The 12,353-nt window shown below is 39.2% G+C and overlaps 1 protein-coding gene across 1 annotated transcript in view; it reads left to right on the forward strand.

Annotated features, from left to right (window-relative positions):
- LOC136676359 (uncharacterized) overlaps window positions 1–11,431 on the forward strand; it is a 31,946-nt gene extending 20,515 nt beyond the window's left edge. Inside the window, exons 11-19 of the mRNA XM_066653347.1 lie at window positions 1,627–1,674; window positions 4,051–4,156; window positions 4,984–5,126; window positions 6,052–6,246; window positions 7,865–8,056; window positions 8,804–8,969; window positions 9,215–9,323; window positions 9,961–10,062; window positions 10,627–11,431. Coding sequence (XP_066509444.1) covers window positions 1,627–1,674; window positions 4,051–4,156; window positions 4,984–5,126; window positions 6,052–6,246; window positions 7,865–8,056; window positions 8,804–8,969; window positions 9,215–9,323; window positions 9,961–10,060 — 1,059 coding nt within the window. The 3' untranslated portion in view covers window positions 10,061–10,062; window positions 10,627–11,431. The remainder of the gene's footprint in view (window positions 1–1,626; window positions 1,675–4,050; window positions 4,157–4,983; window positions 5,127–6,051; window positions 6,247–7,864; window positions 8,057–8,803; window positions 8,970–9,214; window positions 9,324–9,960; window positions 10,063–10,626) is intronic.
- The last annotated feature ends 922 nt before the right edge of the window (window positions 11,432–12,353 follow it).

Here is a 12,353-nt window from a genome sequence, read left to right on the forward strand (position 1 = left end):
AAAAAACTAGTTATCAAAATGGGTTATGAAAACCCTCGTTTACACTGAGCAAAGAAAAAAAAATGTAAATCCTCCATTTACAAAAATACACAGTGTCAATGTATATATACTAACATACAGACCTCATTTTCAGAAACAAATTGGGATGTTATGTGATTAGAAAATTCTGTATGATGGGAGCCTTAGAGCACTCATTCACATGTTTGTAGAACCACCTCTGGTTCAGTGTTCACAAAAAGAAATACATTTACAGTTCAGAGTTTGTGAGTAAGGTATGTGTGTCAAGGCACAGTTTACAACTGCAGCTCTGACACTAACTAAAACTACAGCTGGGCAACTGTAAATCACTGATAATTTCAGTGATTTAGTGAATCAGTGATTACTGAATCACTGGTTACACTGATTACTGAATTACTGGTTACACTGAATCAGTGAATCACACACGTTGCTCAAATTAAACAGTAAAAAAGATTAATTGTAAATTCTATTCAGCTCATTGTTTTTAAGATTTTATTCATTAAACAGCCCTTTCTTAAAACAATCTCTGAAACGACCATATAATTACGTGTTTTTAACAACACAAATATGAACATGATGTACCAAGGAAATGATTAATACACAGATGCCTTCTCGTGAAGTTCCCACTGCAGTTTGTGGTTTTTCTGAAATAAACGCTGAGACATATTTCCTAATTTAACCCATGCACACATTAAGACCACCATTATGCAAATATTATGGTCTGCTTGTAGAACAGAAGTCTGCAGGTTTTTCCACATGTGCAAATTTCTGTTCAGAAGCTTGTTGCATTTTCTGGTTAACACATAGTTGCATTAGGAGCCCTCATGTTTAATCGTGTTTTCGACACATTTCAGTGTTCTCATTATTGCACAGCACTTGAATCTTCAGAATAAACACATACACACGCACACACACTTGTGGAATAACAGATGAATACATGAAAGTGAGCTCAGTCAGTCCTGCTCTGTGTTCATTCACGGCTTAAGGAAGATATTTCGTTCAGAGCTACTTCTATTTGATGAATATTCCCAGAGGTGTGTGAATGCAGCATTGGGAGTCCTACCCAAGGACCTACTGGTACAGCAGGGTGTCCCTGCTTAAGCTGGGAATAGAACCCATGTCTGTCACCTCAAAACAGTGTGTTAACTACTTACACTGTACCAAGTCATACTGTGACAGTGTGGGTTAGAAGGCCCTTCTTCTTCCCCTTCACTGTGGTGCTAACTGATTTCTAAACTAATGTAAAAGAGCTATGCTTCATAATAAATACAACCTCCAGTCATTGATTAAACCCCTAAAGACTCATCTCTGAAATTTACTGGCATAATTCAGCCACACACTTTTAAAATAGTCTTCACCCTCCCGGCTTAGCGTTGTGAGACTGGGCTAATTAGCTAAAAATAACACAATTAATGTCATTATGTTTTCTGTGATGGTTCTGAGGGTGTGTGCGTGTTAGGTTTGGCGAGGATGCACTCTTTCTTGAGGAGATTAAATTTAATGTCAGCAGGTGATTCAGAGTTAGTCAGGTCAGTTTACTTGTTTAGATTGTGGTGCAGTTTCCTTCCTGAGCTCAGCCCACAGTGAGGTGTTGGAGCTGAGCATCAGACACAAAACACCGAAGGGCAGCAGAGAGGTAACAAGACTATAAAAAAGGTAGGACATTTTTCACTATATCAAGTTTTCACAACTCACAGGAAGCTTCACGGCTTCATCAAAGCAGTTAAAGGTCAGAGCAGAGCTCCCAGCGCAACATAAAAATACTGAGAGTGTTTTTAAACGGACGTCAGAAAGTCAGAACACAGCAATAATCTCTTCAATAAATTCCGAGTCATCAAATTTATTACTTTACATTTAAGTTTACATTAAACAAAATTGTAAAATGTAAACTTCTGTGCTCATGAGTTCTTTTACTGGTAAATATTTATTCAGGAGTTTAAATATCTTTTTTTTTTTTAGTAAATGGGGTCATGTATTTACAGCTGAAAGAAGGGTTAATGTGTCTGGGGAAAAGAAGCTATTCAGTTTATGTGCAAATGTGCAAATAAAAATCTAAGTGAGGAGACAGACTGAGATAAATTCTAGTTCCATTTATCTGAATTATTCAAATCATATCATGACTTTAATTCCATTAAAAAACATCTGTTTGCACTTTACAGACCAGTACTGAGTCTGTAATAATGTGGTAATACCAACCAGCCATTTTTAGCCATATATTAAATGTTATTTTTCTTTTTATTTGCTAGTTGTGATTAATAACTAATCAGTAATTGTGCATGTAACATATTCAGTAATAGTAAGGTTATTACAGTGAAGACAGAGCAGTTCTGCTGAAATCCTGTGGTATGTTTCAAGATGGTCATTCTCTTTAGTTAAATTACACTGAAGCTACACGGTATCAGATCTCTCACAACAAACTCACTTCTCCTTATTTCATGTGGCTGAGAACTGTAGCCTGTGGTTGGTGCAGTGGGTAAAGCCACTTCCTTCTGTACAGAAACACAGACCAGTAAGAGCTGATGACTGGAGTTTAAGTCCCTTCTCTGGTAAATCTAGATCAGTAGGAACTAAAGATTTAATCAGATCTGAACTGCAGGAGCCCTGTCTATAGATCATACAGTAAGTGATTATTATAGACAGAACTAGTCAGAAACAAGGCAGAGAGTAGGGAATTCATATTTTTACAGTTCTAATGACATATCATTCCTGCAGAACTGCTTCAGATAGTCTGTTGTGAAATTTTATAAAATGCAAGAGATAAAATGTGGGTGGGTCTTTGGTTCAGTGAAACAGAACTCACTATGTTGTGGCTTTAACTTTAGTAGATCCATCATATTACAAACAAGTAATATATACCAATAGCCTTACAGGCCACAACATTATTATTACATACAGATTCAGTTCAATCTAATTCATCCTTCAAACTGTGCAGCAGCAAACCTTCATTGTCTAAAGACGTTTCTTACTGCGAGCAGTGATGTAGTGGTACCAAAAAACCCCTAAACTTCAGAGTGTGTTCTGACATGTAGCTGAAGAAGTAGAGAATCAAACAGAACCAAGCAGATCTGTCTGGGACTCTATCCTGCAAGCTGGTCTGAGAATTCCTCTCCTGTGCTGTTTAAGTTAGTAATGAATGAGTCCAGCGTAGTTATGGCCACAAGTGAAACCAGCACTGGTGCATATTTAAACATTATTAGTGTTACATCAGTAAAGCAAGGAATAACTTGGAAGTAGAGCAGTGCAGCGTTGGAGAGATTGATATAATTCATTCATCATCTGTAACCACTTATCCAGTTCAGGGTCGTGGTGAGTTCAGAGCCTACCTGGAATCATTGGGCGCGAGGCGGGAATACACCCTGGACAGTCCTTCACAGGGCAACACACACACATTCACACTTTTGAGTCACCAGTCCACCTGCAACATGTGTTTTTGGACTGTGAGAGGAAACCGGAGCACCCGGAGGAAACCCACGCGTACACAGGGAGAACACAACAACTCCTCACAGAGAGTCACCCGGAGCGGGAATCGAACCCACAACCTCCAGGTCCCTGGAGCTGTGTGACTGCGAAACTACCTGCTGCGCCACCGTGCTGCCCCAAGGCGAGATTAATATCTGAAAATCTATTTATAAACAGGACATCAACTGAGATGTAAAGGTTAGCTAAAGTCACACTCCAATAAAAGCTCTGGGAAATAATGTAATAGTAAAGCTGAAAGTAACTTACTAAAGTGTAGTGGAACATCTTTAAACATCCAGCAGCCACCATCAGCACAGGAGAAGTCTGGAAGTCTGTATTGTACGGTTTGGAGATGTATGAAAGCATTTACTCCTATTCCATTCTCACAAACTGTTTCCTTTAATTTGTGAGTGGAAAAGCGAAAGAATAAACTCAAATAAGCAGAGGATAAATTCTAACACAGGTGAGTCAAATGTTCAATATTCAATTTCTACCAAGGAACGTGAAAGCATTTTTTATGTATTTATCCTCCATTAAACCCCTGTAAACAATTTCAATGTGTTTATTTGTTAGGTGGGAATGAGGATGTTTCTCGCTGTTGCCGCTCTTGTGGCTGTGGCTGGTGCTGCCAGTGTCTCTCTGGAGGATCTGGAGTTCCATTCCTGGAAACTGAAGTTTGGTAAGAAACGCTAGACATGTTGGCAGTCCAACACAGGGCGTAACACACACTCACTCACTTCCAGCTTACAAACATGAAATGTGTTTCTGGACTGCGCTGGATTCTTTCGTTGGCCACCGATACAAGGGGCGTTTGAAACTCCTCAAAAGACCAGAGCTTAATTTTACGAGCTGCTGTCGTGAGTCGGATAAAAACAAATGTGATCTCTGCTGCAGCTGGAGATTTTACAGATGGAGATTTGGCGCCTGCGTTGCGTGGCGTAGAGTGACGACTCTCTCTGGACAATCAGCGCTCTGCAAGGTTTACACGCCACCGTCTAGTCCCCACTAGGCTCGCTCTGAACCGCGAGAGAATAGCAACTAAACAAGAACCCGCTTCCAGAACCAGGACCAGATTTACCTGATGGAGGAGTAGAAAAGATGAGTAGAGTAGTAGAGTAGAGTAGAGTAGGGACCCTGCAGTGGAAATGTGCCATTAGATTGTGCCAGGATTCCAGTTGGTCTCCTTCTGGATGGATATGAAACAAACCAAAACTACTAAAATAACAACAATTAATGTTCCCTACAGGGGTGTTGATTATTTTAAGTACACTGAAATGGTGATACATTTATGACATCTGACAGACTCTTAAGAGAAACGTACAGCATGTATGCATGTTCCAGATGTAGATTAATGCAGTGTTAGGAGTCTTGTCTCACGATTCCTCTAGATATACAGTACTGTTCCAAACACAGCTGGGAATCAAACCCTAGTCTGATATGTAGAGGATTCTTCATTATATTCTTTAAAACGTAACATGTGTTTGTTTAAATGTGTTTCTCTCTCAGGTAAGAGTTACTCCTCTGCAGAGGAAGAGTCTCAGCGTAAAATGACCTGGCTGGACAATCGAAAGCTAGTTCTGGAACACAACCTGCTGGCTGACCAGGGAATCAAGAGCTACAGACTCGGCCTGAACCACTTCGCAGACATGGTCAGAAAACACATGCACAACTCAGTGCTGGTGACATTTCTGAGGTTAAACAAGAGGCTTAGGAAATACACACAGTGAAGTGTGATGAAAAACAAGCAGGAGGTTAAATATAAGTTTGTGGTTTGTGCGACTTGAGCTGCGTTTACACTTAGTGATGACATCCTTCTTCATATTAAGGTTTTAGCTGCACACCCATGCAGGGCACTTTCTGGGAAACTTTACACTACACTCTTAAAAACAAATATGTTACAAAAGATTTTTAAACCTTTAAAAGGTTCTTCACACTCAAGCACAGTGCTTTATGGAACCATAAATGGTTCTTCAGTGGCATCACTCAAAGAATCATTAGTAGCACCTTTATATGTAAGAGTGTTTACTAGAACATTGTTGTGAAGATTTGATTACATTCAGAAATTAATAGTAAATTTATCCTGGACCTTAAACACCACACCAATTCATTCAGATGGTGTTCCATTGCTCCAGAGAGCAGTTCTGCTGCACCACAACCCAATGCTGGGGACTTTATACCTCTCTAACACATGACCTTAAGCTCATGTGCAGCTGTTCCAGAGCATCCAAAAAGTGTGTGCAAATTTGAACCCCAGTGTCGGATTCTGAATTCACAGATTAGAAAGTGTTCACCAATTCTTGACTGTAATTTGCAGATTAATAGAATAATTCACTTTAGACTTAGGTTCATTACAATTTATACCAGTGTTCTGTTAAGTCTGTCTGAGATTATTAGCTTTGAAAGATCACGTTTGCGTTACGAAGCTTGTGAAGACACTCCACTGCCTCTAAACTTTTATATCACCTCTCTCTCTCTCTCTCTCTCTCTCTCTCTCTCTCTGTCTCTCTCTCTCTCCTCTCTCTCTCTCTCTCTCTCTCTCACTCTCACTCTCTCACCAACCTCTCACCATAACAGGGCCATGAAGAGTACAAACAGATGTTTAAGAACTGTTTGGGAGCATTCAACAGAACTAAGGCCCAGAAAGAGCCTCCACTCCTGCAGCTGAAAGAGGGCACTGTTCTGCCCAAAGCGGTTGACTGGAAGGCTGCTGGATATGTGACCGAAATTAAAGCACAGAAATGCTGTGGGTCTTGCTGGGCCTTCAGTGCGGTAAGTGACTGCAGAACACAGCACCGTCATAATCACAGGAAGGTCCAGATACTGTACTTTACTCCAGAACAGGGGCCTTTATTCATGATAGCTGTGTGTGTTTAAGCAGATTTCACTGACCACTCTGATACTCATCAGTTTCATCATTGGTTTATCTGCATGAGAAAATTCACATCTGGTTTGAGTGTGAAAATGAGAGCACAACAATTTAATTACATGAAGTAATCCTTGACATGCATGCAGATCATCAAAAATATCAGTATCAAAAATCAGCAGTAAAGCAATAACAAAAAGAATTTGCATTAATAATATTAATTATGCGTGATGGTAATCAAGTACAAAAGAGGATGGAGTTATTTTTTTACATTTAAGCTAATATAAACACTGCCCTTCCTCCACTGGACTTTTATTTCATTCTGTAGACACCACCAAAGTGTTATACACAGTGATAATGCACTTTTCAATAATATTTTATTTTATATTTATATAATGACAATACAATCCCATCATTCTGCAAACTTATATTAATCTGAGAGGTTCTGTTTATTACTTTAGTATTTTTTTTTTTACATTATAACATTTCCTTAAACTCCATCTACAAGCACAGCCACTGCCTCACAGACTCCATCATATCACTCCCAATCGATCCCAAAACATCTGCAGGAGAACGTGTGAGCTTCAGCTTCTTGTGTAACACTTTAATAAAGCAGACACTGAAGAGTCTGAGTGTCAGTGTGGTCCAATCCGGGGTTATTTTGTACAATTCTGATGAATCAGGGTCGATGTTTATTTACCACAGCTGTTTATCAACTAGAGACCATTATTCAAGCAGAGACTCAGTCAGTCATTGAACAAGAGTAATGTCTCTAGACCATACCTAGAACCCCTGGAAAATGTGCATTTTGTCAATTAATGAACTAGTTGATGTTTCATCTTTGTAATGATGCAATTCAGTGAAACTCCATTTAAACACTTAATATCTTTATGATGAAATTCAAACTGATCAAACTTAATATTTTTGATAAAGGGACCTTTTATCTGGTCTCTGTGGGGATGTTTAACTCAATGGTCAAACATTTATTTGTTAATTTGCATTCATTTACATAATAATGAAGGTCTAATGCAAGCTGGTCATCAGCCTCACAGTCTCATTATTTAGCAGCAAAAGAGGGGAGTCTGATAAAGTGTCCAGCAAGGATTAACCCTTTGGGGTCAGCTCCAGCTGTAACACCAATGTGAAGCCAACCCCCATGTTTACAAAGTTCAAAGCTCAAAAATAAATTCATAAATGTTTAAAATGTGTTTTTAAAATATATCAGCACCTTTGAAAATAGGCATTTGAGAAGTATATAATTAGAGACAATTAAACAAAAAATAGATGAATGACATTTGTACTGCTCCCAGGTTACTGCTGCCTGGTTTGTACTGAAAATAAACATATATAGCACTCTGGGGTCTATGATTTTTAAGTAGTTTTAATGTTTAAAGTGTCAGTCAGACTAGCTCAGGCTGAGAGGTTTCAGACTTAGTCTTTTACAGGATTAGTTGGATGAGTAGATCAGCATTTGGGAGAAATTCTGAGGAGAAACAGTAGCTCTAATATACTCACTCTGTCCAGGCGGGGGCACTAGAGGGCCAGATGTTCAGAAAGACGAGGAAGTTGGTGTCGCTGAGCCAGCAGCAGCTGGTGGACTGCTCCTGGCTCTATGGGAATCACGGCTGTGCTGGGGGGGTCATGGAGTATGCCTATGAGTACATCCAGCACAACGGAGGCCTGCAGTCAGAGTTCACTTATCCCTATGAGGCCCAGGTCAGTCTCTCTTTATGCCACTCCAGCCCAGACCTGGCATGACACCTTTAATTCATGTGCAGCTGCACCAGAAACTTCAATCTATATATTTTATAGAGAAAATACTAATGCAACATTGATGTAAACAGTTGGCACATTTTAAAGTGGCTGAATGTCCCAGTGTCTTGAAAATATACCCTGATCAGTCATAACATTGAAAACATCTCCTATTTTACTCTCACTGTCCACTCTCTCAGTGCCACTGACCGCACAGGAGCACTCTGTAGTTCTGCAATTACAGACTGTAGTCCACATGTTGCGCTGCATACTTTGTTAGGCCCCTTTCCCCCTGTTCTTCAATAAATTCAGAGGATGTCCGACACAAACTGTGCAACGACAGATGAACTACTGTCTCTGACTTTACATCTACAAAGTGGACCAATGAGGTAGGAATGCCTCACAGAGTGGACACAGGGATTAAAGACTCCAGCAGAACTGCTATATCTGATCCACCTGTACCAGCACAACACACACTAACACACCACCACCACGTCAGTGTCACTGCAGCGCTGAGAATGACCCACCACCACATCCCACCTTCTCTGTGGTGGTCCTGAGTGTTGGAGAACAGGGGGAGAAGGGGCTTTAAAATGTAGGACACTGTCTGTAACTGTAGAACTACAGGAGTGGCCAGAGTGGACAGTGAGTGTAAAGTCAGGGACAGTAGAGTGAAATTGACTTTCCAATTGGTTCTTCTCTCTCCTGTAGGAAGGGAGGTGCAGGTTTAACCCTAAGAACGTCAGTGCTACCTGTGAAGGGTATGAAGAGCTGCCCAGTGGAGATGAACACTATCTGCAGAAAGCCGTAGCTGTAATCGGACCTATTTCTGCAGCTATAGACTCTTCCCGCAGCACATTCCAGCTCTATCACTCAGGTAACACTCACACCTCCAACTCTATCACTCAGGTAACCCTCACACCTCCAGCTCTATCACTCAGGTAACCCTCACACCTCCAGCTCTATCACTCAGGTAACCCTCACACCTCCAGCTCTATCACTCAGGTAACTGCTACCAGTGGAGCAGTTACCTCTTAAAGTCACTGAACACTGGTTATAAAGTGTCAACAGACTTTAAAATATATAGTGCAGAATTTGTGATTATCTGTGTATTTATTACAGGAGTGTATAATGATCCGTACTGCAGCAGAAAACACCTGACCCACGCTGTACTTATTGTTGGTTATGGCACTACCACCAGTGGAGACAATTACTGGTTGGTCAAAAACAGGTAAAGAACCACACAAACTCAAATAAACAATGCATGACATCATGTGTTTGGTTTAGAAAAATAGACACACCCCACACTGACACATTGACACCCCACCTATGCACAATGGTGCACCAATAATTGACAGTGGGCAAGCTGTTTAATCTCTGAACACCTTCAATACGAATCTAAAAACATTTTTATTTAAATCAGCATTTCTCTAAAGTTATGTTAATCATATTTATATTGTATTAACTCTATGATGTCTATAAACTTATCTTTAAATCTTTTTTAATCTAATTTTGTTTTTTATTTGTTTATGTTGTTATGTTGTTCTTTTTATTGCACTAATTTGATTGTTACACTATTTAGCTTTTCATATTTTATCATTTTTTATTTTATGAGTCTTTGAAAAGCAAATTGAGCTGATTTTTTTATGAAAAGTACTATCCAAAAATATTATGATTATTAGGGATTCTATAGAGAAGCCTGGCCATACACTTGGTGGGACCCACTTTTGGAGCATAAACAGGTTTATTCAGGGACAGTAAAGAAATGCACTTCTTAATATGAGAAATTGCATTTTATAAAACACTTGCTTTTTTTATTCAGAGATTAAAAGCTCAGGGTAATAAACTGAATGTAATTTGTTTTGCAGCTGGGGAAACGCCTGGGGTGAAAATGGTTATGTTAGGATGTCCAGGAAGAAGAAGAACCAGTGTGGAATTGCCACTAGGACCAGTTACCCTCTGGTGTGAAGGTATATTTCAGTCTAAATTGTACGTCTGAACCAGAAACCCCTTATAATTAGTTATTTATACAAAATGGAAATTTGGTTCAGTTTAAATCTCTGTAGAAGAGCACCGCCAGTGGAATGGGCTTCTCTTAGGTTCTTTACCATTCTTATGACAGATATAAATCCCCCAGCTTTGGGCAGTGGGACAGTGGAACTGTATTCTCTAGAATCAGTTCCACACAGTTTCTTTGGTTGTGATCCAGAACTAATCATCCACCATCGGCCTCTGACCACAGTAACACACTTGTTTCTGAATGCAGACTCACAGCAGTTTTACAACATTTGGTTTAAGGCCAATCCACAGTCATGTTGACGCTGTTTCTGCTGTAAAAAGAGGAACATTTCCTATAATACACTTAATTTCAGAATAAAAGCTTTTTTTTTATTTTAGGAGACAACAACATTTTGCATATCTTATAATTTGTATGAAATGTATAAAAATTTATAGAATTTTATCTGTAAACTTGTAATGCAAACAGATTTATAAAATTAATCACTTAAAAATAATTGTGTTGTTTTCTTTCACAGATGGCAAAAAGGAAAATCCAGCCTGAGCAGCAAGTACTTGATCATTAAAAGCAAAAACATTTTTAAAAATTAAAGCAAATTCGAAAAAATCTTTAAAAAAAAATCTAAATATCTACTGCACACTGAGAGAATAGACTAAAGAAATTTCTGTAAAAATCAAGCCACACACAAACATTAAAAAGGTCAAACATAAGGCAGTAGTTTCCAGTCAGGTGTAAAATTATTTAAACAAAACTGCATAATTGGATTAAAGTTTAAAATATGTCAGAAACCAAAATATGATTCAGATCACTTCCCAAATAGCACACACACACTCACATGACAACAACATCATCGTCTCTGAGATGACATGAGAGTCGCATATTGATGCCCTTCACAAATGTATTTCCCCTGAATTTTCTAAAGTTTCTAAAGTATAATTTCTAAATATACAAAGAGATTTATAATTTAATACTTAAACATAGTCAAAAAGGTTGAGATGTAGGCAAAGTTTTCTTATTTAAATGTTCCACAGTAAACATTTGAATATAAAAGGCCAGACTTTCCTGGGAAGTCCATGGTTGTTTTAGCAGGACAGTGCCAGTCCTCATTTTGCATATACTCCAACAGCATGAGCAGGATCGGCCTGCATCTAGATCTGTCTCCTGTATAATCTTATCTGAGGAAATAATCAGAAAGTCTTCTTGGAAAACTTTTGTATCCTCTGTTCTCAAATGATGGAACAGTGTAACTGAAAAGAAACGTGATGTAACACTGTGGTAAACTCACCTCAGTGAGTGTGGACTTACAAAATACAATCAAGTTGTTGAGTGAAAACACTGGAAATCTATTCTTTGTACATTTGTCAGTGGAATAAATTTTCAAGACTATTAGAAAATAGACAGATTTTTGTTTTTATTGCATATTCCCTGGTAAAGGCATTGTAACAATTTTAAAAGTAGATGTTTACACAGAGGGCGGCACGGTGGCGCAAAGGTAGTGTTGCAGTCACACAGCTCCAGGGGCCTGGAGGTTGTGGGTTCGATTCCAGCTCCGGGAGACTGTCTGTGAGGAGTTGGTGTGTTCTCCCCGTGTCCACGTGGGTTTCCTCCGGGTGCTCCGGTTTCCTCCCACAGTCCAAAAACACATGTTGGAATGTGGATTGGTGACTCAAAAGTGTCCGTAGGTGTGAGTGAATGTGTGTGTCTGTGTTGCCCTGTGAAGGACTGGCGCCCCCTCCAGGGTGTATTCCTGCCTTGCTCCCAATGATTCCAGGTAGGCTCTGGACCCTCAGCGACACTGAATTGGATAAGCGGTTACAGATAATGAATGAATGAATGTTTACACAGACTTTCTTTGAACTATTTGGTAAGCCATCAATATAGAGATTATTATTACTAAATTAATTAATTAATAATAACTTCCCATGAAATGAAGAATCAGACTGAAATGTTGTTTCTGCAGTTTACTCTCCATAGCAAGGGCCCCCTCTCTCTAAGTGTATGGCCACATTTAAAGTATGGTTCCTGCAAATCCAGGTCACAAGGTGTCACTATAGTGTCTGTTTCAAAACATAAAAACTTCACCTGTGCTGCATCTTTATTTTTTGTTTCTTTTAGATGCTAAGGTTTAGGGATGTTTTTTAAGGTCATTTCACCACATATTTTTTGTTTGTGGTAATGCACCTTTACTTAAACAGAAGCAACTTTGAGAGGTGGTGTGAAAGAGTGGTTTTCCTGTGATATTTT

Source organism: Hoplias malabaricus, chromosome 1 (assembly GCF_029633855.1).
Source record: "Hoplias malabaricus isolate fHopMal1 chromosome 1, fHopMal1.hap1, whole genome shotgun sequence".
In the NCBI taxonomy this organism is placed as follows: domain Eukaryota; kingdom Metazoa; phylum Chordata; class Actinopteri; order Characiformes; family Erythrinidae; genus Hoplias; species Hoplias malabaricus.